General features: G+C 35.2%; 5 protein-coding genes and 1 pseudogene across 6 annotated transcripts, besides 2 other annotated features; all 6 read right to left on the reverse strand.

The window, feature by feature from the left end:
• Nucleotides 1–12,916: 12,916 nt before the first annotated feature.
• Nucleotides 12,917–16,101: a mobile genetic element.
• TVAGG3_0558040 lies at nt 14,007–15,384 on the reverse strand (annotated as a pseudogene). The gene has a single exon. A coding segment is annotated over exon 1 (1,378 nt).
• Nucleotides 16,102–16,255: 154 nt separating the features above from the next.
• TVAGG3_0558050 (serine threonine-protein phosphatase family) lies at nt 16,256–16,498 on the reverse strand (the record flags this gene model as incomplete). Its single annotated transcript, XM_001309166.1, has 1 exon — nt 16,256–16,498. The coding sequence occupies one exon, from the start codon at nt 16,496–16,498 to the stop codon at nt 16,256–16,258; it is 243 nt and encodes an 80-aa protein (XP_001309167.1).
• Nucleotides 16,499–17,002: 504 nt separating this feature from the next.
• On the reverse strand, nt 17,003–17,836 carry TVAGG3_0558060 (phage tail repeat-like family; the record flags this gene model as incomplete). The annotated part of the gene is made up of 1 exon (XM_051238410.1): nt 17,003–17,836. The coding sequence occupies one exon, from the start codon at nt 17,834–17,836 to the stop codon at nt 17,003–17,005; it is 834 nt and encodes a 277-aa protein (XP_051096234.1).
• A 511-nt stretch (nt 17,837–18,347) lies between these two features.
• On the reverse strand, nt 18,348–19,733 carry TVAGG3_0558070 (armadillo (ARM) repeat-containing protein family; the record flags this gene model as incomplete). The annotated part of the gene is made up of 1 exon (XM_001309167.1): nt 18,410–19,708. One exon carries the CDS (start codon nt 19,706–19,708, stop codon nt 18,410–18,412), a length of 1,299 nt encoding a protein of 432 aa, XP_001309168.1.
• A 446-nt stretch (nt 19,734–20,179) lies between these two features.
• On the reverse strand, nt 20,180–20,683 carry TVAGG3_0558080 (uncharacterized protein; the record flags this gene model as incomplete). Its single annotated transcript, XM_001309168.2, has 1 exon — nt 20,250–20,678. One exon carries the CDS (start codon nt 20,676–20,678, stop codon nt 20,250–20,252), a length of 429 nt encoding a protein of 142 aa, XP_001309169.1.
• Nucleotides 20,684–20,825: 142 nt separating this feature from the next.
• Nucleotides 20,826–21,748: a mobile genetic element.
• A 255-nt stretch (nt 21,749–22,003) lies between these two features.
• TVAGG3_0558100 (UDP-glucose:glycoprotein glucosyltransferase family) lies at nt 22,004–25,921 on the reverse strand (the record flags this gene model as incomplete). Its single annotated transcript, XM_001309169.2, has 1 exon — nt 22,004–25,921. The coding sequence occupies one exon, from the start codon at nt 25,919–25,921 to the stop codon at nt 22,004–22,006; it is 3,918 nt and encodes a 1,305-aa protein (XP_001309170.1).
• Nucleotides 25,922–27,409: the final 1,488 nt, after the last annotated feature.

The following is a 27,409-nucleotide window of genomic DNA, read 5'->3' on the forward strand; positions in this document are numbered from 1 at the left end:
AAAAATCAGTATAAATGTGTTTTCTTATTGGAAGCATAATCGACATAATCGCCATAATCAAAAAAATCTATATCATACCTAATAAAGTAATAAATATTGTCTATAATAGATTATCCATAATTATTTCTTAGAGATATCTTTACCATAATAGGACAACTTCACGAAATTAGGAATCAGTGTTTCAACTACATAGGAAAAAAGACACCAATCAACCATTGGTAAAACCCAATGATGCCGCTGCTATCTGTAGACCCCCACACACATCCCTGTTTGGACCAAAGTTCCGGCTCCAACCGAATAACCTCTATCGCAAAATTAGCTTTAATCTTCTACACTATGCAACTCAGATTTTAAATATGGAGCCAAATCGCGATACGACGAAATGAGTTTGTCTGCCATTTTGAAAATGAGTTTAATTCAATCTTAATTAGATTTTAATCCTTCTAAACCATCAACCACTAACAAACAAAGGACAATCTTGGAACTTATCTTCAGATATTGTTGTTACAGAAATACTAGTATAGAAAACGAACCCCACGGAAGACCCCCCAACGAATCAAAAACACCGTCATGCAGATACAACCAAGAAACGCAAAATTCACTTGCACACCCTGTCATAACTTCTTCAACTGAGTGATAGCTACGATGCATTATTGTTACGAAGCAAAATCTAAAAGAAATGACAGAAGATCAAAGGTCTGTATATACTGTATCAGTTACCCTTCGATAACCCTGAACGGCTTTGTGCTATTGATTTTTACCCCCAAAGTAGCAACCTGCCCATGAACAGACGTCATATAAGCAGACACGCGAAACTGGATTCTAGGACAATCATTCACTCACTATGATGACTACCCCCCTCCCGCAAAGCTGCTGAGATGGTATCATGAGGATTACTTAGGAGGAGACTACCTACGGGGGGCAGAAGGCGAAAAAAAAGTCATAAGGGCATAGAAAGTATAGACTTATTCAATACATTCTCCGCACCTAGACGTTCTACTTTGCTTTACCAAAATCCCCCAAACTCACCAAATTCTTACGTTAAAGAAAAACAAGAGGGAAGAACTAATTCCATTTAGCCCATAGCATTTTTTAAAAGTATTTTCAATAAATTTTATATTTTTTTATTTTAATTTATTACGAAATTTATCCATAAATAAATCCTTTTTAAATTGACACATTGAGGAAATTAAACATAAATAAATAGTTAAAGTTTTAATTTGCCGAGAAGCATCAAATAAAAACTAATTTAAAATTAAGTTTATTTTTGAGTCCATCATGCATAAATATTTATTAAAAAAATTCAAGCAAAATAATAACATAAACTTTGAATCAAATAACAATCAAATTCATGCAATTACAGAACTGGGTATCATTTAACCACCAGACTAATTCATAAAAGTTAATCTTGTACGAATCTATAACAAAACATCAAGACACTAATACGTGTATTATAGATTAGCATGGTTTATATCTTCCCTAATTTCAAATTCTATGGAAAATATTCCTATCACCCTGAAATTTCCCTGCAACAAAAAAAAGGATAAAACAATTCCTATGCAAGTAATTGTTCTCGTTTTCAATGGAAATTGTCGAACAAAAATTGAGAGAGCGTAATAAAAAATTCAAATAATCTACAATATTCAATTTTCTATCAACAAGTTGAATAATCCTTCCATGAAAAAAGTTTATTCTAAGAGAATAAAACAGGTCGCGACATCAAAAATGATAAACAAAACCACAATCAATAAAAAAAGCATGCATCTCTGCCTAATCACCTAAACACCAGAATGCGCAGCACGTTATTCATCCCATATCGAATCAAGAAATTAAACCAAGCTTCCCAAACACTTCCTCTCTATACCCGACCAATCTCAGACACACTTCTGCCCGATCTTATACTCAAGAATATTCACAACTTAGCGAATGGTTCGCACTCAAAAGCCCGCATCTTAAATCTTCCTTTTGTAGTTTTATGAGTATGTGAGTCAACCTTTTACCAATACGTAAAGGAACATTGATCCAAATACTATAACCATACGATCACCCGCATCTCCTATGAAAGAGACTTGCCATCTGACCCAATCACTGTGCATGTCGCTTCTTCTATCTTCTCTTACAAAATTAACAACCCCTCTCTCTACCATTCAAGTCGTTTTTTTCATGAAACTTTACCTAGAATGCAAACACACCCTCTTATTATGCCTTTAAGCTTGACGGGCACAGATAGCCACCTAGACGTTACACAAAACCCGAGCTGTCAATGTACCTCTGTATTGAATCACCCACAATATCTGTGGACGTATAGCCCATCCTGGGAACATATAACACAGACCAGATACAGCATTAACCGGAATCTCTATTTGGCATATGCTCGCTGCCTCCCTTACTCATTCAAATACTCTCTCCCTAAATCAACCCTAAATCTTGCATTTATTTGATGAACTAAATTTAGAAATAAAGACACCATCTCCACAACACACAACTAATACAGAATACTATCATAAACACCACAAACCCCCCAACGCCCCACCAAAACAACGCCCCACCGGAAGCCTTACGCCCCAACTATACTATCCAATCACATATGTAACAACATGGCATTGGACCGCAAACCCTATACCTCACCAACCCAGCCTTCATCGATTCTTCTACCAGAATTCTTCATAAGCCTCATCAGTAATTCTTCTCGAATTCTTGATTCCTGAGTGGCTAACAGTAATTTCCTACAGAGCAAATCACACCCAACTTATCGTCGACCCCACATTACACACAACGAAGCGGCGCGAAACACCTCCAAACTCTACCAACTATAATCACTCTCAAAAAAATAACTACCTCCCGAAAGAAAAACAAGTCTCAAATCCTGCAGTTTCCTAGATTAGTACACGCAATGCCAAATCCCAGCTATAAATAGAATACTTCCCGGCCACTAATTGATCACTTGAAAGTTTCCTGAAGCTATTTCGCGACCACTTTTGACATGCAACACCCAATATTTGTAATATGTGCCCTGAAAAAATACTCCGAAAATAGCTGTACGTTGAATTCACACCAAAAAAACATTATTATACTTATTTACCACAATATCCATTCCAACTTTGTCAGAGAACCTTTCGAAATTAGCAAAACTTGGTCAAACAGTAAATTTAACAACATCGTCTGGAGTCCCTTGTTAGTGACCAATAATTATGCTGAAAGAAGAAAAACAACTCTACAAAATATTTTACTTCTGAAATGATGCGGCGTTGAAAACCTTTCGACATGAATGCTTCATACTACCTGAAGCTAAGAATCCTATGCGAGAAATATCCTCAAACTTTTTAACCGAGACGAATCAAACTTACTTTAATCTCAAACTTTCTTATTTTTTGTATTTAATGATACTTTTCATGAACTTCTATTGATATCTTTTTAGAAACTCTTCTATCTACTTTTTACATTTTACTCAAGTCTATCAATCCCATATCTAAACAAAACAAAGTACTTTTTACATCAATTCACTAACTTTGATCATGCTCCAGAGCATGAATTATATGACTGCTATAATGTTTCCCCACCTATTAGTAACTAACAGATGCGTAAGATTCAGCATGAATCTTATATTAACTCTGTTTTCTCAAGACAGTCATCCATCTCCAGAACGGGCGGAGTATCTCTCATACGACAGTTCAATTATTTCCTTTGCATTCAAATACGCATTTTAAAAAAAAGATAAGATGCGCCACACTTGCGTGCCCTTAGCCTCCGAAGATGAGTATACCTGATTAAAGGCATATCGAAGTTTGTAGGCAAAGACGCACCACTTCGAAGAAACCACTCTACAATCCTTCTGATGGCGAAATTCGCACGAACTCATTCATTCATCTCAACTTCGCTCGCGTGGGAAAAGCCAGCCAAAAGCCTTCCATTCTGGATCCCCCGAAACAACAACCAGTTAATCATACAATCGCATTTCACTTGCACACGATATTACGTTATCATGTCCGCTTTTTTCATCGCCTTTTCACTTTTCTTCACTTATTTCGGCGTTAAATACCCATTCATATTAACTAATTACCTTCAATACTAACCATGAACTTGTTCACCAAAACCTACTTACCTCTCTCTGCCAATAAGCATAGAATGTACAACAACGAATACCTGCAACATTCAGAGAACCCTGAAGAAACTAAACAGAGATGCACTCATCACACACTCTCACTCTCACGTGCGAAGTTCATCACTCTACACACAATTCTCACTACAATATTCCACAATAAAGATCAGTAATGAAGCTGCAAGCCGAGAACTAATACTGCGACAGCTCTCAAACATAACTCCAGACACACAACCACTACTATTGAAACAGTTTCCAACCCACCCCGGCCATAAAGAAAACGACATAACACGTAGTAGTAGGAGATGGACACCCACCCACACATAACTACACTTAGGATAGAGCAACAACCACCTCACTTATAGGATGCACAAGGTTCCTACGCAACAAAAGCACCGCCAAAATAATACGACGAATCAAAGACACACACCCCTAATCCTGCTAGGACTTAAAATTAATACTTAGTTGTCGCAAACTAAAAAGGAGTTCATCGTACATGAAACACTTATGTCCAAAACGCTTATCATCTTAAATATACACAATTTTTCAAACAGGACAGAAAATCATATTGACGTATAGAGTTTGATGAGAATTGTAAACAATCTAGACCAGAAGTTGTATGCAAGACTATAACAAGACAAGGAAAAGTTGCTTATATAATGGAACCCACCTTCACTATCAAACACAATGCGGACATTTTCCAATACCCACAGCTAGATGGACTTGAAAAGACCCCTTTAGAAAAAATTTTACCAACGCTTACCTAACAATAACATCACTGCCTTTTAATTCTACATAACATAAAAAACATTGGTTCTGACGAACACCTCCTATCAAGCCAGCTCCCTCACAAGCCAAGAAAACCATACAATGAACATATGAGTAATCTAAAATAAATCCGGACCCAAAAATACGCACCTGTACCTGAGGACGAAGGCCGTCATAAACCAGATGAAAGTCGTCATAAACCAAATAAATTTATTAGTAATAAATCTTGTTTGGAAATCGACTACTTGTTTTAAGTTTTCCCATTGTGTTCATTTCAGTCTTTGACGTGCAGAACGAAAGTACAGGATGAATATGAAGATGCAACCACATGCTGCAAATCGTTCATTATATGTTACTCGTAAAGAATATTCTTAATCTAATATTAACATGGACGCACAGACTTAGCGAATCGCACAGCAAACCAAGACATCCCAACACCCAGAGAATATTCAAAATGAATAGAAATACAAAACTGAATGTGCAAACTATGGTCAAAGTGCAAGACTGTACCCCCAAATGCAAACTCCATGTCAAATCGAACATGCGTAGCGTTTGCCACCCATGTATGCCAAAATATCGAGATGGAAAGAATTTTATACAACACCCTGACAGTGACTAATAACAACTTTATCAGCTGACCGCCAAACCACAGGATTGACCCAGATAATCGTTTTCTAACCAGAGCGAACAACAGAAAATGATATGATCTCCAGTTAAAGAAATCTATGGAACTTCAACAGGAAACGTAAGAGACCTAGGCAAATTTAGATCTTTCTACTTAGTAAATGGGTTTCACTTCAGCAAGATAGAAACTTCTTGCCGAAATGTTGGAAGATGTAATACTGGAATGGAATAAAACCGTAGGAAGAGATTTGGACACCCCCCAGTTCCCAAACAATATTGTAAAAGTAGGTCAGTTGTTGGCTATTAATACCTAAAGACCCCTAACCCAGAAAAGCAAACTAGTTATAACAAACAGCCCTAACTGCAAACCAGTTTCTAGTTGCAACCCCAACTCTCAACCACCTTCAACCTATTAAGACAAAATTAATTTTTACCTATCAAAAGATATTCACGATAGAACTAAAATATGAAACTAATTAAGTAATCAACAAAACAGCGAAATGTATAATGAAACTATTCTTTTTCTCCCCACTGGAGTAAAACCATCTTAAAGTCTGAAATACTTCCACTTGTTGTTCTTATAACCTTTGATAGGTTTTCGTAAAATTCATTTGCCCAAGCATAAGAAAGAGTTTTGGCGCCAGAAAATGAAGCAATAACAATACCATAGCCATACTTGTCGAAAACAATTTTCATATTCCATTAGGGTTTTCCGACTTCATAAAGTCTGGTTGTATGATATCCTGCAGCTATTTAAAACATCCTCATAAACTATCCATGCAAGTGTTATATTTGTAAAGAAAAATAAAACTTTTCTCAAAGTCTTTATTCTATTGATTTACAAGTTGCATTTTTCCTGTCATACAAATATCAGATGTATTCTCCTTCGTCACATGTATACTGTATTGATATTCCCATCTAATATCAGGCTTTATTTTTTCTTGAAAACCTTAAGTTGTTATCTAAGTTTACAAGCCCAAAAACTAACTTGTAAAGGGTTTCACCGTCAAATTTCTCATACATACGTTTCTTTCTTGTTATAGTATCGAACCTTCAAAACCCGACCTAAATCGGAAACCATGTATGGCTTCTGAAATGAACTTCCATTCTACCGGAAAGCCAATATCTTTTGTACAATGTGTCTCTTAGACCATCTTACATGGTCAGGTCCAAAACGATAGCCTTCATGCTTACGTCTATGCTCTTCAAACCTTTTGACGACAATTAGGTAAAAGTTCATTCTAATGGGTTTAGTTGTACAACTCTGGAATTTTCTTGTTCCTATCAAGACAATCATCCTCCTCTATCCCTCAGAATAAAAATGTCAATATAAAAACAGCGTCATGAGAAAAATACACACAACCCGACAACTTCCATTGTGCAAGCTTCTAAATAAGAACAACAACGTTCAAACTTTTCCCTAAGGATATTGATTCTTGAAAGACAGAAACTTAAAACCTGACAATAAACCCCAATTGACCAGATGAGTTTCTGTTTCCAGACAATATATAACATACCTCCATGTATAAATCAACCAAAAGAACTTAAACCGAAAATATAACATGAACTTCTTTTCGAAAGCAGCATGTGACCAAACAAACCTGACAACAGAATAGTAGACGATGCAATACCAACAAGAAGAATAAAGACTTAACCAATGGCTTGCAAAAACGAACAACTCTCCGAACAGCAGACAAAACATCATTGAACATAAAATGTCAAAGTGAATGACGAGAGCTGAAAAACGAAATATCTAAAAACTCAATACACAAATTCTTATATCCTGAAAATAAAGACTTAAACGTTAGCCTTAAAACAAAAAAGCGATAAGGCAAATATGATGGCTAGTAAGTTAAGAAGGAAAAGCAATCAAGCAATAGTCCATAGACAAAACAGTAATGCACACCATTATAGAAACTCAGCCATAGCATCATAATGGAATCCCGAACGAATTTTAAAACTAAAGCTAGATACAGGACGGTTTCAGGATGTTTAGACTTAAGCAATAAAACTTTTGTTAAACGATTGAGTTAGCAGAAGGAAGCCAAATTTAAGACTCATACACATACAAGTTTATAACAAACTGTTAGGAGAGACCGACATAATACTGACACTTCGACCTTGTTTAAAAACAGGTGGCACCTTAAGAAATCCAAGGTACAAGCGTAAAAATACACCTAAAACAATTAGATAACAGTTGAAGGAAACATTTAAAGTCAATGCCAGAAACTTTGACAGCGAATGAATACCCGCCAATGCTTAGACAAGAAACAGACAACCAGAGCCTCCAATCCACATTAACAAGAAATACTTCAAACATTATATCCATATAGGGCTCTATTTATACGTCAATGAACTTACCAGACCAAAAAACAGTTCTGGGTTTTGAACTTGACTTAAATAGCCCCGACAGTTTTGATATTGTGCAAACTCTTCAAGAAACATGTGGAAGTAAAACGATTTCAGTGAAATTTACCTTGCACACCATCACTAACAGAGATTAAGTTACATCATCAAGCAGGTTGGCTAAGCATAATATTACGATTGCCCAGAGCAATGACAAAAGTAAAAGGATATATTTTAAAGACAAACGTTCAGGGCTTTGCTAAAATTGTTACTGGGCAATTAACACTGAGGGGAGGAAACCGATAACATCACGTTTCAGACTATACGAAACAACGACACAAGTAAAAGAATACATGCCACCCTCACCATAGACCAGTTTACGAAATGTATAGAAATGCTTATTCGTCCCATTTTCCAACTTCTTTAGCATCACTCAGGAGTTGTTCGTATAATTTTTAGGAACTGTCTTGAAAGATATATCCACCCCTTGAACTTTGACAAGTTTTGAACAGGTCTAGACAATAGTATTTTATCTTCTGCGCCTTGTAGTAAAATTTGCATAGTTTCCAAAACTCAATAATTAGTCTCTTGTACTACTTTCCTTCCTATTTTAACCGAAAACACGAATTCTGGAAGACCGTCGGTTTCCATTGTTAGTCATCACAGTCCAATAGATTTTTTACAAACAAGGGTAGTCCGCGTTCTAGTATGTCTATTCTTTTAACTTTGTCACCTTTCTGAAGTTTGAAGCCGCATTCTTTCTTAGTTTGTCTCTTTTGATAAAATTATAGAAATATATAGTCTTCTCGTCTAAGTCAGGTTGTTTTTCATTTCCTTTGGGGAGTGGTTTCCCAAACATTTTTGTTACGGCTCATGATAAATATTTAAAACTGTCTCATCTTTGCCCATGGAAGAAAGTTCATATATTCTCATATAACATTTATCATTGCTTTCACCACACTTTATCTTGCGGTTAAGTCTCTTTAACATCTTTATACAAATCCTTCCAATACAACCAAGAGACAGAATGGTTAGTTTCGACAATGAAATATTCGTTTCATTTTTTGAACGCAGATATCTTTAGTACATCATCCTCTGAGTTTGGAAAAAACTTTCACAGGTCAATTGTCAGTGTTCTTGGATGTATTTGTCAACGAAATTGTCAACAGCAGTTTTCATATCTAAATATTTTGCACCCCATAATGGTTATGGATCACCAGTAATCTTGTTTGGACCCAACAATATTAACAGTATAGGTGATCCATCTCTCTCCCTATACCTCTGGAATGTTTTCCAAGCATCCAAAACAAGCAGTGCTGTGGTGAACTAAATTTTTATCATTGAATTTCTTTTCTTGTCGCCCTTTAAAACTATCGTCCTTTGTTGGATTACGTCATTTTTATCCTATAAGAAATGTTCTATTTGGCGCAGATTACAGGAGGTTTGCATCAGATTTTTGCCCGAGTTGGACAATAGCCAGAGTGTATTGAAGTTGGAAGAAGATTTTGATACATTATGGATATACTTAAAGAGAAAGCATCAACCTACTAGACAACTCTACCAGAAAGTTGAGTAGCACCGAGATGCCCAACAAATACATTAATTCCAAATCCCTGAAACAAGAGGAAAGTCCAAAGGATGGATGGACAATGTAGGAAGACAAGCAGGAAACTATTATAACAAAGCAAATGACTACTATAACCAAGCAGGACACTATATGGACCAAGGTATTCTTTAACAGAGGATATAACCATGCACAACAATGGGTAACAATAACCAAGCTCAACCGCCTCAAACGTGGGGAATGTAAAGTTTTTTACTGAGATGAAATGAACAATACAGCATTGAGACAAATGGGTTCAAGATGGATTTGTCGGCTCCAGCAGTTACACAACGTGTTTGTCAAGTTCTTCCTATACCTCAGGAAGTTTTAGACCGACTTAAAAAACAACAACAACCAGTTGAAAACAAACCAAACTAAAATTTTTTACTGAGATGAAATGACCGAAGAAGTTGAAACGGTAGATTTGACACCACAAACAAAAAAGTTCAGAACCATTGTCAAAACCTGTCAAAAACTTACAGATGAAGAGAAAAATTCAATAATAGAAAGTGCCAGGTCTGGAAATACAAACCCTAACTACAAAGTCACTTTTCATAAAAATGGAACGGCAAGTATCTCAAAAAAGAAAAGACTCTCACAAATAAAATATTGAAGTCTGAAGGAGCTTTCGAGACAACAGATGGAAAAGTTTACTTCACTGACCAACAGTTCATTATAGAACATCTCATTGACTTAGAGTCGAAATATTCTAAACTTTACAACAAACACAAAAAGTTGAAAGGAAAACAAAAACAAAGATATGATATTTATGAAGATGTTGACGACACAACTGTTCTGCAAGTGAAGTAAAGTCAGAGAACCGAAAAGTGACGAAAAACCAAAAACTGAAGATAAACCAAACCAAAGTTTAGTTTGAAACTAAACCAAGTCAACCTTCATTAGCTGGTATGGGTTGGCGTCAAAGACTTATGGCAGCAGGCGGTTATGTTAAGTAAAGAAAAAAATATTTTTTTTATTTTTATAAAAATGCCCCCATATAGAATGAATAGAAAATCTGCTAGAATAAAAGCAGAGTTACAAAGATATGGTTGGAGAGTTTCGAAGAATTTTAAATATAGGAAGGGAAGACCCATAAAAGTCTTATGACAAATTGTCTGGTCTTCGCTACGAAATGGATTTGGAAACAGCACGTGCCAATTATCCAAACAGACTAGAGAGGTTAGAAGAAGAACGTCTTATGGACATGCCTTTCGATGTTAGTGAACCTCAAGTTGAAGGACACGACGGCTTTGCCAGATTCTACTGGAAACATGACGAACAATTGCATCCTTTGAGAAGGAAAAAAGGTAGTGCAGAGGATGGTCATGCTCCCATGGAAAGAAACAAGATATGCATATGAAAAGTATCGTGAAGTTAGAAGTCAAATTACATCTGGTCGAACCTTTACAGTAAACTTTGACGAAGGAAAGAACAAAGAAGGCTTCATGGAGTACTTGCTGCAATTCAAGATGGAAATAAGGAAAAGGACACAATCTCAGATTGACCATAACAGATTTGGATGGTCACATTTACTATGCACATGGCAATGTCACAACAGCTGCAATGCTTCTTGACCTCTTCAAGACTACAAAGAGAGAACAAATGGTTGACTCCGACTCAGACATTTTGAATGCAATTGAAGGAATTGCAGTGTCAGGTTCGAATGGTACCAACCTAACCCTCAAGCAGTCAGACAACATGCTGGATACTTCCCTTCATAAATAAGTCTGACATTGACTTGACAAGGTATGGAATTTACAATTCAATTGAAACAATTGTCAATGAACCTTGCATTCTTACATGTCTCAGGAACTCGGTCTTGTTACAGAAGAGAAGATGAAGTATCTTGAGTCATGTGTGAAGACAAGGTACATTCTCAGAGGTCAATTGGCAAAAATTGCACCCGTTGGCAAATGTCAATATCCGAGTCAACATACCTACAGCTAAAGGTTCTTCACATGACACTATGTTGTTGAGTTCAATTTACCATGGTTGAAGATTGTAATTGTCCACAACCACTTCATGTTGAACGAAAGTCTTACAAACCCATTGTTCGGAAAAGGCAAGTGCAACATTGTCAGAGCTGAAACATTCTTTTCGAGAAAGGTTTGTTGGAACCAATTCCAGATGACAAGCTGACAGAAACTTTTGTACCAAAAAGACGAAACAAACTTTTCATTGTTAGCAAGACCAAAAGTTGTTCCAGACAAAGTTCTAGTACAAAAGAAGTAACAATTCCACAAGGAGGATGTTCGGGATACCAACCTGAACCAGAAGAACTTCCAATGAGGTTGCAAGAACTTCAAGATTCTATAAAACAAACTTCCATTGAGCATCATCAATTGACGTCAAATTGTATTGGAGAGCATCTGAGTTAGGTCAGAAGGTTTTATATGAAACAGTTGCTTCGACTTAATTAGATAACAGGAGAAGTTTCTCAGAAGATAAGAGACTCACTTGAATTTCCACAAACTGGCCAATTGGTTGCGACAAGTTCGACTCAGATGAAAAGATATACTATGCGACCTTAAGCTGCATACATGAGGTTGTCCAATATATTTCCGACTGGAATATCCAAACGAAGATGGTGAGTTCCCGGAAGAACTATACAGTGGAAAAGCAACAACAACTTGAGATTAGAAAGCTTCAACCCAAACTTGCAATGACACTCAAATGCTTATGAATTCGACACTGGGGATATTCCATTAAGAAACTCAAGAGATGAAGAGTAAACATTATGAGAAGGTCGACAACTTGTTGAAAGGTTTTCTCCTTTTGTTTTGAAGTACGAATTCACTCAAGGTCAAAGTGCGTTAGTAACCACATTAAAACCTATTGTCGAACATTGGTCTTACCCTCAGTTCGCAAAAGGAGTCTTGAAACTCAACAAATATCTTCTCCGAAGTCAAATCCAAAGTCAGGTTACTATGAGACATTGACGCACTCATGACGAACTGAGAAGGAGATCAACAAACTCATTGAAATGGGTATGGTCGGTGAAAAGATGGGGTCGATTCAAATTGGACAAAATTTCACGCAAGTTCATGTCCTCTCCAAGCGTAAGTATTGGGGGCATACTTGAAGACGGCACAGATAAAAACATTGCATGAAATAAAAATTTTTATATTCTTCCTAGCTAATTTCCGTTTAATTTCATGGTCGCCCTCGGAGTCTTTGAATGGACAGGTCGAGTTACACCATTCTTCGGTCTCAAACTCATATATAACCTGTTTGTCTTATTTTCGTCGACTATGGCACGAGACACAAACATTGACCAAACGGACAAAAAGTGTTCATTTCGGATGGTCAAAGCAGCCAATCGCATTCGAGCACTTCGAAGAAGCCTTACGTTTCCAATAGGAAGAGGGGTATCCTTGAACTTTTCCTCTTGTTTCAGGATTTGGAATAAGATTTGTTGCATCTCGTGCTACATCCCAACCTTTCTGTACAGTTTGTATAATAGGTTGTGCTTTCTCTTTAAGTATACCTAATGTACTCAAAATCTTCCTTCCAACTCCAAATACACCTCTGGCTATTGTTCCCACTGCGGGCAAAAATCTGGATGCAACTCCTGCTAATGCGCCAAATAAACCCATTTCTTATAGGATAAAAAATGACGAATCCAAACAAGGACCCCTATGTTTCTAAAGCGACAAAGAAAGCACTCATGATAAAAATCTTTAGTTCAACACCAAATGCTTGGTTTATGGATATCTTGGAAAACATTCCGAGTATAGAGAAGATGGACCACCATACTGGTAATATTTGTCGGTCAAAACACAAGATACTGTGAAGCCATACCATTATGGTCCAAAAATATTTTAGATATGAAAACTGCTTTGACAATATTCGTTGACAAATACCATCCAACAAAACTGACATCTGACTGTGAAAGTTCTTTCAAATCAGATGATGTAAAAAACTATCTGCGTTCAAAAAATGTAAACCAATATTTCATTGTCGACCAAAACCATTCTGCTCTTGGTGTCATTGACGGTTGTATAAAAATGTTAAGAGACTTAAACCAACCACAAGGTGGTGAAGCAAATGAAATGTCATATGACGACAAATATAGACACTTCTCCATGGCAAAGATGAGACAAGTTTTAAATATTTACAATAGCCGTAAACAAAAAGGTTTGGGAAACCACTCCCCCGAAGAAATGAAAAACAACCCTGACTTAGAGAAAGACTATATATTTAATAATTTAGTCAAAAGAGACAAACAAGAAAGAATGCCGGGCTTCAAACTTCAGAAAGTGACAAAGTAAAAATAGAAATACCTAAACGCGACCCATATGAAAATACTATTGACTATGACAACAATGGGAACCCGACAGGTACTCACATTCGTGTTCGTAAAAATAGAAGAAAGTATACAAGAGAATATTATGAAGTTTTAGGCAAACATGGCAAAATGTACCACTGCAAGCAGAAGATAAAACTACTATTGTCAGACCTCGTTTCAAACTTGTCAAAGTTCAAGGTGGTATTACTTTCAAAGACAGTTCCTAACAAATATAAGACAACTCCTGACGAATATGCTAAAGAAGTTGAAAATGACGACTAAGCATTTCTATACCATGCGTAAACTGTCATGTAAGGTGGCATGTATTCTTTACTTTGTCCGTTGTTTGCGTATATCCTGAAACGCGATGTGTATGGTTTCCTCTCCCTCAGTGTTACTCCAGTAACAATTTATAGCAAACTGAACGTTGTCTTTAACATCATATCCTTTACCTTTTGTCATTGCTGACCAATCCCAATATCTATGCTTATGCCAACCTGCTTGAGATGTACTTAAATCTATGTAGTGACTGTGTGCAGGTAAATTTTCACCTGAAATCGTTTTACTTCCACCTGTTTCCTTTGAAGAGTTTGCACAATACAAAACCTGTCGACTATTTGAGTCCAAGTTCCAAAACCCAGAACTGTTTCTGGTCTGGTAGAGTTCATTGACGTATAAATAGAGCCTATAGGATATAATGTTTGAAGTATTTCTGTCTTTAATGTTTGAAGCTCTGTTTTGTCTGCTTTCTTGTCTAACATTGCGGGTAGTTCATATGCTTCAAAGTTTCTGGCATGACTTTAATTGTTCCTGCAACTTATCTAAATTGTTAAGAGTATCTTTTACGCTTGTACTGGATTCTCTAAAGGTGCACTTGAACCAAGGTCAAAGTTCAGTATTATGTCGTCTGCTCTAACAGTTGTAAAACTTGTATGTGTATGAGTCTTATTTTGCTTTCTTCTCTAACTCATCGTTAACAAAAAGTTTTATCTGCTTTAAGGTCTAAACATCCTGAAACCCATCCTGTATTGCTTTAGTTTTTAAAATCTCGATGTCATTCATGATACCATTCAGCCCTTTCTATAATTTCATTATCTTTTTCATCCACATATTCCTTATCTGCTTTCTTCTCTAACTTACTAGCCACATATTCCTTATCCGCTTTCTTTTCAAGGCTAACGTTTAAGTCTGTTATTTCAGATATAGAATGTGTATGAGTCTTTTTAGAATATTCGTTTTCAGCTCTCGTCACTTCACTTGACATTTTATTGTCAACATATGTTTTGTCTGCTAGTTCAGGATGAGTATGTTCTTTTGTTGCATAAGCATTGTTAGCTCTTTCTTCTTCTTTTGCTATTGCATCGTCTACATATTCTTTTGTCAGCTTTGTTGTCAACATCTGCTTTCAAAAGAAGTATTTATAGGTTTCTCGTTTAAAGTTCCTTTTGTTGGATTTATACAGACAGTATGGTTCTTATTGTCTTGAAACAGAAACTCATCTGTCATTGGGTTTATTGTCAGTTTTAAGTTTCCTTCTTTCAATGACTCAGATATCTTAGAATAGTTTGAAAAGTTTGTTGTGTTCTTATTTAGAGCTTGCACAATGAGTTGTCGGTTGTGTTGTATTTCTCTCATAGACGCTGTTTCATTTGACATTTTTATTCTAGATAAAATATGCTTCCAATAGAAAAAGAAAATTCAAGAGTTGCTACAACTAAACCATTAGATGAACTTTTTACTAATGTCGGTCAAAAGTTTGAGACAGAGACCGTAAAGCATGAAGGCTATCGTTTTGACTACCCATTAAGATGGCTAAGAGACCCATCTGTCACAAAAGCTATTGGCTTTCGTAGAATGAAGTTCATTTCAGAAGCCATACATGGTTTCCCATTTACGGTCGGTTTTGAAGTTCGATACTATAACAAAGAAAAACGTATGTATGAGAAATTTGAACAGGGAAAACTTTTACAAGTTAGTTTGCTTGTAAACTTAGAAACAACTCTTCAAGCTTTTCAAGAAAAAATAAACGATATCTATATCGAATATGCAAAACAGTATAACATTGACGAAGGAGAATACCATCTCGATATTATTTATGACAGGAAAAATGCAACTGTTAAAATCAATAGAATAGAAGACCTTGGAGAAAACGTTTATATTTCTACAAAATATAACAACTTGGCATGGTATAGATTTATGAGGATGTTAAATCAGCCTGCAGCATATCCAGTACACCCAGACTTTTATGAAGTCGAAAACCCTAATGGAACATATGAAAATGTTTTCGACCAAGATGCTATTATTGTTCATGCTTCATTTTCTGGCGCCCAAAACTCTTTCTTATGCTTGGCAAATGACTTTTACGAAAAACCTACAAAGTTATACGAACCACCAAGTGGAAGTATTTCAGACTTTCAAGTATGGTTTACTACAGATGGAAGAAAAAGAATAATTCCATTATACCATGCGTTTTACTTAGAACTTAGTTTCATATACAACTACTATCGAACGGTAAAAATATAATTTTTTAATACGGTTGAGGTGTTGGATTTGGTTGCCAACTAGACTGTGGTGCAGGTTCAGGCTGTTGTATAACAGGAGCTTGCTCTTCTGGTTCAGGGTCTTTAGGTATAATACCAACAAACTGACCTACCCTTTTACCAATATTTTTGACACCGTTCCAAATTCCTCTTCCTACGGTTTTTATTCCATTCCATATACCTCTTCCAACATTTCGAAAGAAGTTTCCTATCTTACTGAAGAAACCCATTTTACTATATGTAAAAATCTAATGTCCGCCTAGTCTCTTACGTTTCCTGTTGAGTTCCATAGCATTCTTTAACTGGAGCTCATACATTCTGTTTCTCCTCTGGTAGAAAACATATTCTGGGTCAACTCCTGTGTTCGCGTCAGCTGCATAAAGTTGTTTATATCCACTTCAGGGTTTGTATAAAACTCTTTCCATCTCATATTTGCATACCATGGTGGCAAACCTAACGCAGCGTCATTTGACATGGCAGTTTGCATTTGTACATCTGTTGGCACTTGACCATAGTTTGCCATTGCAGTTTGTATTCTAACTTCATTTGGAATATTCTCTGGGTTTGGTTGTCCAGGTTGCTGTGCATTCGCTAAGTTCTGTGCGTCCATTTAATATTAGATAAAAATATCTCTTACGAGTACATATACTGAACATTTGCAGGCATTGGTTCATCTTCATATTCTCTGTACTTTTCTGCCACGTCAAAGAAATAAATGACACAATGGAAAAAACCTAAAACAAGTAGTCCGATTTCAAACCACATTTACTTACTAATAAAATTTCTTTGTTATGACACTTTCTCCGGTTTATAGGACCTCTCTCATATTCTATCTTGTCATATCTAAACTCATAGTCATGTATGTCCTCTAACCATCTCATAACGGTTTCCAAACCACTTTTATCGGATGTAAAGTAAAAGCATGGATGGTTATGTAAAACGTCTAAAGTTTCTAAAGAGTCTCTCAAAGTCCAGTCTACTTGGTATTGAAAATCCCATGTGTTATAGAACGGTGGGTCCACTATAAAGAAAACATTTTCCTTGTCTTTATACTTTTCATACAACTCTGTCCAATGACATCTCACAAACTCTATACCCTCAATATATTTTTCTATGTCCTCTTTGAAAACATTTGTATAGTTAAGATATAAAACTTTTGACATAAGTGTTTCAATGTCATGAACTCTTATAGCACCACTATATAATAGTCTAGCAGATATACTATCCCAGTCTATATATTCTGCTTTTTTCAAAACCTCTCTCACAATATTTTTGTTATCTAATGGTATACGTTCCATCTTACCTATAGGTATCTTTTCTTTTAACTCTTTCAATATATTGTTTGTGTCTGGAATATGTTTGAGACGGTCCATATAGTTGTCGAAGTCATTGCATATAATCTTTGAGTCTGGGAATATTGTATGGCACAAATGGGATATATAGAAACTTCCACCGAACAAATCTACAAATGTTAGACCATTCGGTAGTTTCTTAAGTTCTCTCAATATAATATCTTTACATTTACTCTTATTTCCAAAGAACGGTAACGGAGGTTTTGTAAAATTCATTTATATATAATAATAAAAATGTTTTTACCCGAAAAAGTGACAGAAAAGTGACAAAGCATGAAAACATATATAATTTGTGAAAAGTGAAACATTATATAATGTTTTCGACCCAGAAGAAGGCTTCTTCCCAGAAGCAATGGAGGAAGAAGAAGAGTCCTCCGAATTCACACCAGAAGACTAACAATTTTCCGAATAAAAACTTCATTTATACTAAACATCTTCGGGGCTAGAGGGCACGAAGTGCCTGGAAGCCCCACTACCTTTTTTTTTAAAATGCCTATTTGAATCAAAAATATCATGCTTATGAGAATAATTTGAATGAGATGATTGGAAACATTATATAAATTTCATGCATGACTTTACGCATCTTGTGTATTACTAATAGTGGAAACAATAGCATCATATAATCATGCTCTGAGCATATCAAATTAGTGAATTGAGTAAAATTTGTTTTTTTAGATATGGACATAGCTTGAGTAAATGTAAAAATAGATAGAATGGTTTTAAAAAGATACAAAATTACATGAAAATTATCATTTAAATACAAACAAAAAAAATTTGATTAAATAAGTTTCATTCTTCGAAAAATTTGAGGATCATTTCTGCCATAGATTCTACCTCAGGTATATCAAGGCATTCATTCAAAGATTCAACGCCATCATCTTCAATAATTTTATTTTTCACTTCTTCCAGCAAATTTTGGTCACTACAAGCACTCAACGATGTGTAAATTATGTTTAGAGCCAATTTTGTACTTTCCAAAGTTCCATCTGGCACAAATTGGAATAATTGTGGTAATAATAAAATAATTTTTGTTGGATCAACGTCAACAGCTATTTCTTCGAGTATTTTCAAGGCACCAACTCTTACAAATATTGGATCTTCATTCAAAATGTCCGAAATAGCTTCAAGGAAACTTTCATCGATCAAAGTGGCGGAAGTATTCTTATTTAAGCGGATTGCATTCGTTATAAAGAAAACAGCAGCATTTGAGACTTGTTTTTCTTCGGATCTGAGTAGATTTATGAGATGTAAAGTTGGTAATTGAAATGCGCCTTCTGTTTGGACTGTAATATAGTTTAATGCCTGTAGAAAATTAACTGTAGCATCAGGATTCAAGATCGAGAAGATATGAGAGATAAAATCCTGAGAAAATCGAGGATGGTTGTAAATTTCGGGTCCATGGCCATTTTTACATATGTAATATATAGCGTAAGTTATTGAAAATAATATTTTCGGGGTTAATGTGTCTGTACTTTCTAAATTTTCCATCAAAAAATCCAAAATTATTGGATAGGAAGGAGTATCAATAGTACAGCAGCAGCATATTAGCCACATAACAGATTCCGAATAATGCTTTTGGTCTGGTCTATAACTTTCCAGGATGGCCTGAACTCCACATGTTTCAAACAGATACTCACGAGCCTCTTTTACGTATGTGGCTATCTTCCCGTAAAGCTTAAAGGCATATAGATGATTGTGGTTGCATGCTACGTAAAGTTCATGAAAAAAACATGAATTCAAGAAAATTGTTAATTTTGTAAGAGGAAGATAGAAGAAGCACATGCACACTATTTCAGATGCAATGTCTTTAATAGGAATCGTCATCCATGTAAGTATGATGTCCTTTAATATTTGTAAAATTGATAATTCATCAAATAAAGGACAATTTAAGATGCGGCCTTTTTGCACTGCACATTTAAGTTGTGAAATTCTTGATATAAGATCCGGGCAGCAGTTGTCGATCGCATAAACGAAGTTTTGAATTAATTCTTCATCGGATAGGGCCATATACTCTTCGCATTCTGGATTTTCGGTGATTAGGAGAGATGAATGCTTTTCTAGGAGTGAATCTTTATATTCTGAGTCCATTTATACAGAAACTTTTTTCTGAAGGGATTTTCAAACGTGACAAAATTGAATATGAGATTTTGAATTTATTACGCTCCTCAATTTTTTCGACAATTTCCATGAAAACGAAACAATTACTTGCATAGAATTGTTTTATCCTTTTATTGTTGCAGAAATTCTACAGTATAAATATTTTCACATAGAATTGAATTAGGAAGATATAACCATGCAATCTATAATACACTAGTAGTTCCTATGTTGAAAATCTCACAAAATTAAACTTTTATGAATATTCAAATACAGTTCTATTCGATAATTGATTGTTATTTGATCAAAGTTTATGTTATTATTTTGCTTGATTTTTTAATAAAATTTATGCATGATTGCACTCCAAATAAACTAATTTTAAATAATTTTATTGAACTTCTCCGGCAAAATATAAACTTAACTAATTTATTATGTCTAATTTTCCATCAATGTTCAATTTAAAAAGGATTTATTATGATAAATTTCGTATATAAAAATTAAAAATAAAAAAAATATAAAATTTATTAAAATACTTTTAAAAAATGATTGGGCTAAATGGAATTAGTTCTTCCACACTTGTTTTCTTTACGTAAGAATTTGGTGCAGATTGGGATTTTGGTAAAAAACTAGCAGCACCGTCTTCGAAATCGTCGCAATCAGCATACTTTCCATGCCCCTTATGACTTCTTTTCTCGCTTCTGCCGTAGTAGCCTCCTCCTAATCCTAATCCTCCCATGATACCTCTAGACATTGGAGCGTAAGCATCATGCATAGATGAATGATTTCCTAAATCCATTCTGTCCATATGACTCATTCCATGCATGCTACTTTGGGGAAAAACAAAAGCACCAAGATCTTCAGGTTCAAGGGAACTATACATCATATAAGACCTTTGCATCCTTCCTTTCATTTCATGTCTTGATTTTTTGCCTTCCATACCAAAATCATCGTCACTATCACTCATTGAAAATTATGACAGAGTGGCAAAATTTTCTTTCTTTTTTCCATCACTTCCTTTTCATACAATAAACACCAATATCTGAAAAATCAAAATTCCCTTATTTTGTTATGTTAAATGATTAAAAATTAAAGAGAATTAAACTCATTTTCAAAAGGTAACTAAACTCCTTTCGTCGATCCGATTTGCTCCATATTTAAAATATAGCTTGCATATGTAGAAGAAAAGCTAATTTTGAAGTACGCCCGAAATCCACCAACAGGATTTCGAGCTACTAAAAAGGTACTTTTAAATGTGATTTTTTTTATAAAAAATTAAATTTATTTTAAGATCAGACTAAAAACTAATTTTATGGAAAATCTATATCGACAAATTTATTACTTATTAGGTATATAGATTTTTTGATTATGGCGATTATGTCTGATATGCTTCCAATAAGCCAAAACACATTTCATACTGATTTCTATAAAAGGTATCTTTATTATAGAAGTGTAAGCTATATCTGTTTGTTTTTTTATTATAACAAATTCAAAATTCTCTTATAAGGACTAGATGAAATCTGTATTATTAAATCATTAGCTAAATGAAGGTTCAAATAGAAAGTAAATATCAATTTATATGATACTGAAACCAAATAGTTCTTTTAATAAAAGATAACACGCTGAAAATTATTGAGTATTTGCAAATCTCAAAAATCTATTGGTGAATTTGGCTCAACTTTTAAAATTATAACATCCATATCAAATCATAAAAGCAGACAAAAATTAAAGCCAAACCTATCGGCCAATTTTTTTTTGATATTTTGATTTTTGAGGTATACTTTTAAAAGTGGATTTAAAGCACTTATGAAAAAACATTAACTTCTGTCGTTATGATTATTGATTTAGACAATAATGATTTTAATCTTTGATTATCAAAACACTAAAGTCATCTTTTTAACATTTGCTTGGTAGCATTAACTTAAGTCTAAAGTACTATTTTATGTGGCACTCTTAGAATTTTTGTATTCATTGTACACGCTGAAATAGTACCATTAAAGTTATGGCGGACTTTCAAAAAATAGTTTGATCACCTTTCATTTTCAATGTTTATGTCTTTATAACTTAGATTCTCGCAGATAATTGAGAGAAACTCACTGAAAGAAACTGGATTGTAGGGAGATTTTGTCAAAATGGGCTTAAATACAAATTCAATAGCAATTACAGAAACAATAACACAGTATTTACTGTTTCAGTTCTTAATCGATCTTTTTTATCAGATGAAATCAAAGATGTAGCAAAAAAAGATTTTTTTTTGATTTAAATACTTTACTGATTTTTTTAAATAAATATCTATTCAGTTTCTTGTTTCTTAAAGAATTTGTACTGATAATCATCAGGTCCTGCCGAGATATTTCTAGCCAATTCGTCCAATCCCGGCCATTCTTCAATTCTAGTCTGAGCGATGTGTAATTTCGGAGCGTGAGTCAATGGGTTGTTGCAGAGATCGATTGTCTTAGCCTTGGCCATTGTTTCGTCCGAACACCATGTTTCGCACCAAAGCCACTCTTGTGGCAATGAGAAAATAGGTATCTGGTGCTGGGCGTAGTTTGGCAAGTCTTGGTCGAGGTTTGCAAGTGAGCCAGGATCACTTGAAAGATGGTGATAATGGTATCTCAACAAATCTCCTGCGGCCATCTGCCTGAATTTAAGGAGATCGATTGCGAATAATGCGGAAATGTGGTATGGCTTGCCCTGGAGGTGGTTAAGCCAGTATCCTTGCTTCCAGAATCTAAATGGCTCGGTTTCGTTCCTGGAATTGCACATTGGAGTGAATGCGTATGGAGCACCTTGGAAGTCCATCCTCATAAGCTCGTTTAAGTCAGCTCTGACTGTTTGGTCGGCATCAATATAAATAACTCTTTCTAAATCAAGCGGGAAGATGGTATCCAAGAACAAAATCTTGTTGCCCCAGATAATCCTCTGCTTTTCGACTTGTCCTCTGAGCCAGGTTGGCCATTTATACGATACTAATTGGTAAGAGAAATTATATTTCTCGGCCATGATCGGCAAAGTAGCCTTGAATGTTGGGGAAAGGAAGTTCTTGACAATCCAGAATTTTACGTTATGGGTTGACCGCTTTCTGACAGATAACATCATAATCTTCATTAATCTTTCGTACAAGTGACCACTAGCTACTGAGAATACATCAACTCTATCAGTTGTTGCGAAATCACCACTTGCCGTGACGTTATTTGCCTTCATTCCCTCTTTGCCAGGTCTATAATTCAAAAGAATCTTAGCAACTGGGTTAACGAAGCTGCCAATGATTACTGTTGTCTTTGGCAACTCAAAGATTGAAGCCGATCTAGCTCCGCCGATTTCAATATTGAATTTTCCAGGATTAGCTTGTAACTGGAAATATCCGTTCATCATGGATGTTGTATCGCTTAGTCTTTCACCCATTTCATTTTCTATGGCTAATTCAGTACCTTCGGCCGTTTGATAATCCGAAGTTTGGCAATTTCCTTCCAAAAGGATATTTGTGAGTACATAAACTCCTTCCTGTGAATGTGTCTTCAATTGGGATAACAAAATGTTATCCAAATCGGTGGAAGCGCGCATTGATTCGTAAACCCAAGACATTGGCATATCTGGCATAGCAGAATAGGTTGTTGTGTCATTGAGCATCGTGAATACTGCGATATCTTCATCAAGAGCGCTTCTGTAGTACGTTGTAAGTGTTGTTAAAGAATCATTCAAAGCAAATGGAAGAACTAAGCAAAGACGGATCTGCGCGAGGTTGTTCTTCTCAACCCAGTTGATAATGGAAGCGATTCGTTGGAATTCTCTCGTCAAAGGATCAACAACTAATTCCCATACGATATCTGAAGTGGAATTCTGGGTTGCGTAGATCATAGGGTTCTTGACTTGGAAGAAATCATCTGAATCATGCCTTCTAACAACACTTTGTGCCATCCAATCAATGATTAATGAAGATGAATAGGCTAAACATTCAACTCTTCTACGTTTGACGGACTGATCTAATGCGAAAAGACCATCTAAGATGAAATAGGTGTTCCAATCATCGGCTAATTGGTAAAATTCGAAATCATTCGGATCAATATCTTCGTAAACTCTTCCGTTGACGACAAGAGAGCATGTGGAGTTACTTGATGGGAATATTGATCTCAAATTCTTTGGAATTTCTGGATTAACCTTGAACTGGGCGGAATTAAATCTCTTTCTCTTTGCAAAATCGAAGAAAGTAGTTGTATCTACGGAGTCATTGCAGAAGAGGAAGAAATAGTTGGTAAGTCTGCCTTCGTTGGAGTAATCCCATTTAGTTTTTGAAATTAAATCGATGTATTCAAGTTGTCTGTCGTAAGTGAGGGTGGAAATCTTGAGAGACTTTGGTGTTGAATACAATACTTCCTCGTTTAATGACTTCGCGACGAAATATCTTCTTGATATGATATCAAAAACGTCGAAATCATCATCTTTTGTGATTCGGAATCTTCTAATGAGTCCAGCGAGTTCGGTAATTGCGGTCTGAGCGTGATAATAAATGACGTTCATGCCATTACTGGTTTCAACTTTCTTTCCATTCATATAAGAGCATGGGATAGCGATTTGTGCATTCTTTATGTAGGATATAGTATCAAGGATGGCGTCAAGTTCCGGAGATCCTGCGAACAATTTATATAATTCATCCCATTTCAAACATTTAGAGTTTGCATGGAGTTGGTAAGCAGCCTTGTATGTTGCTGGCGATGTTGGATAGAGAGTTCTTGAGTCCATGTCAACGCCAAGAACATAATGAGCATCAAGTAAGAATTGAATGGCTTCTGAGCTATTTACGTTTCTGGCAATATGGTGGAAGGCAAAGGCAATACGCTTTGAAAGCTTAGATCCCAAATTGAAGTAAGGAACAAGGCCTAAATTGACTGTATATCCTTCTTCAATAAGATTTGTAGCGTAGTATAATTCGGTGAAGCCATTGTTGGTTGTAGGATCGATGTAGAGGACATATTGTGCAAGTGGACGACGAACTCTTGGCATTTGGTTTAATGGAGTGTAGAAAATGGAGAAATCGTCAGTATAATCATCAAAATGAGGATCTGTCATGACATCATTGTAATAGTGAACGTATTTGCTGCGTGTATCAAAGAAAATTGATCTGGAATCTTCTTTGTACGATTTGAAGATAACGTCGAGCTGAGTTTCATTGAGCTTGAACTCATCAGTAAGAATCTGACGACTTACACGCTCTTTATTGATGACATCGATGAGAGTAAATATATCCAAATTTGGAAGTGACAATACGCGACCATTAAGACTAGAAAGAGTCTGTCCGTTGTATCTCATACGATATAATTGATCGAGACTGCCAATTGATGAATTAGAAATGTTTGTTTTGAGAATTTCGTTGATGTAAAGCGGATAATTGTTTGTAAAGTCGCGCATACGCTTAACAAGGCTTGTATCATTATGGTTTTCAAGCCAGGATGTGAATTTCTCGGCAAACATATCTTCTTTGAGAAGATCATAGTAAGATTCAGGGATTCCGGTGATATTTTCGGTTGTTTCATCTTTATGGAGGCTGACTTCCTTAGAAGATTCAAGAACGATTGAATCTTTAACACCGTATTCCATGGAATACTTGAACGGACGCATTTCAATACCAAAGCCACGGAGGTTAACACCAAACTTACCTGTCTTAGATGTTGGGCGGAAAGAGAATGGAATATTTTCATCGATAAGTTTGATTACGTATTCAGCGACTTCTTTGTTGTAAATATTGGCATAAACAATTGACTGTGGAATGCCATACTGGAGTTCGAAAGGTTGAACATCAAGATCATCGCTTGGTAAGTAATGACAAAGAATTCCAAATGTATTTAATTTTTCACCAATAATCATTAAGTCATTATAGTTAGAGCCGCCTTTTGTACGAGCCATTTCTCTGTACATTTCACCACGTGGTGTATAGAATCCAATACTAATTTGTGATTTCAAAAATGCGTGATGGAATTTTGGAAGGATTCTAAAGGCCGTTTCCCAAATAAATGTTTCATTGTTAAGTTGATCGTGATTTTTGACGATGTCTCTAAGGAATTGCGTAGCCATTTCAGAAGAGAAATCAGTCATAAAGAATAAAATATGTTCAAAGAGAGGAGTTTCATCCCATGGTGCAACTACACTCATTACAACCTCATGGTCGGGTCTAAATGTACTTGTTGCAAGAGAGAATAAGAGGAACGATAACATATAATTTTTTTAAAAAAAAATTAATCGAACTTTTGACAAATAAAAACCAATGCAAAATTGACACATAATCTGAACAAACGTCTTTTATTTAGCACTTTTTTTGACACTCCCTCCTATCCATTTCCACAGAGTCAACGGCCTAACATGGCCTCTTGATGTCAAGCAGGTCCTAACTTGGGTCGTTACAGCTCTGCCTTTTGTTTTGTTTTGGGTCGTTCAATTTCCTTTATTAGATACAAAAGAAAGTATTTTTTGGGCTATATTGTTTATGATTATATACTTAATCGGAGTCATATTGTTTGTTATAGCTACGTTAACAGTTCATTACTTACCACCTCCTCTTGATTATGACCATTCAAGATACTGCAAATACTGCCAAAAGAGAGTTCCATCAGAAGCAAAGCATTGCAGATTATGCAATACTTGTCGATTAGATTTTGATCATCATTGCCAATTCATTAATAATTGCGTAACACTTCAGAATTACAATCAATTCTTTTATGGGCTAATGTCACTTGTTTTTTCATCAATAATTAACATTATCCACATATCAATTTGCTTAGTTAAATATTTAGATAGTCATAAAGAAATTATGTTGCAAAATTTATCGCAACACATCAGAAAGAATATTACGGATAAAACAGCCAAAGTGTTAATTTCACTTGTATACTTGGCAAATTCAGTTTTAGCGATTCCATTGATAGTTTTGATAATTTATCACATTTATTTTCAAGAAAGAAACATTTCTACATACGAATATTTGTCAAAAACCATACCTGCAAGCAAACAAAAGCTTCAAGCATTCTGCTGCAAGTCACACAAATACCAAATTAAGAGTATTTAATTTTCTTTTATATTTATTCTTAGATTTTGTTGTTTTTATAAATATACTGTCTGTTTTCTTTATTTTTAACATCTCACTTTTATCAATCTAATGGTATAATTTTTCTCCTCATAATCCACTCGTTCTAACTATATGCAGCAATCATGTGGGGTAAGGGAGGAATTCCATTAGTTATATGACCAATGACAATTCGTTTTCACTAATTTCATTTTTTTATGACAAGTGTAATCATATAAATAGATTTTCCAAAACATTGATGATGAACAAGAACTGTGCATTTGATTTTATTTCTTTTCTCAATATAAATAAAGATTTTACCTCCTGGACAGAGTCCTGTAGAGAAAATATGAGGTTCTATTAAAATGTTTTGGCTTTCATAAATTATTACATTTTGACTTGGATTATATAATAGTTCTGTAGTATCAATATATGAATTAGATACAGTAATAGAACCTGATTTTCCTGTAATTGAACCATAATAAGCTCCAAACAAATATTGACCATTTTGTTTGTTATTTGCAATGAAACAGTTTTCTAAAGTAGCATTACAATTTAAACAATGAATCATTGCAGGATAACTATCAGGATTAGAAACAGTGTTATTTATGAAAACGATGCTGTCATATTTTGTTGGTTTGTCATAT

Source organism: Trichomonas vaginalis, chromosome II (genome assembly GCF_026262505.1).
Source record: "Trichomonas vaginalis G3 chromosome II, whole genome shotgun sequence".
NCBI lineage: Eukaryota > Parabasalia > Trichomonadida > Trichomonadidae > Trichomonas > Trichomonas vaginalis.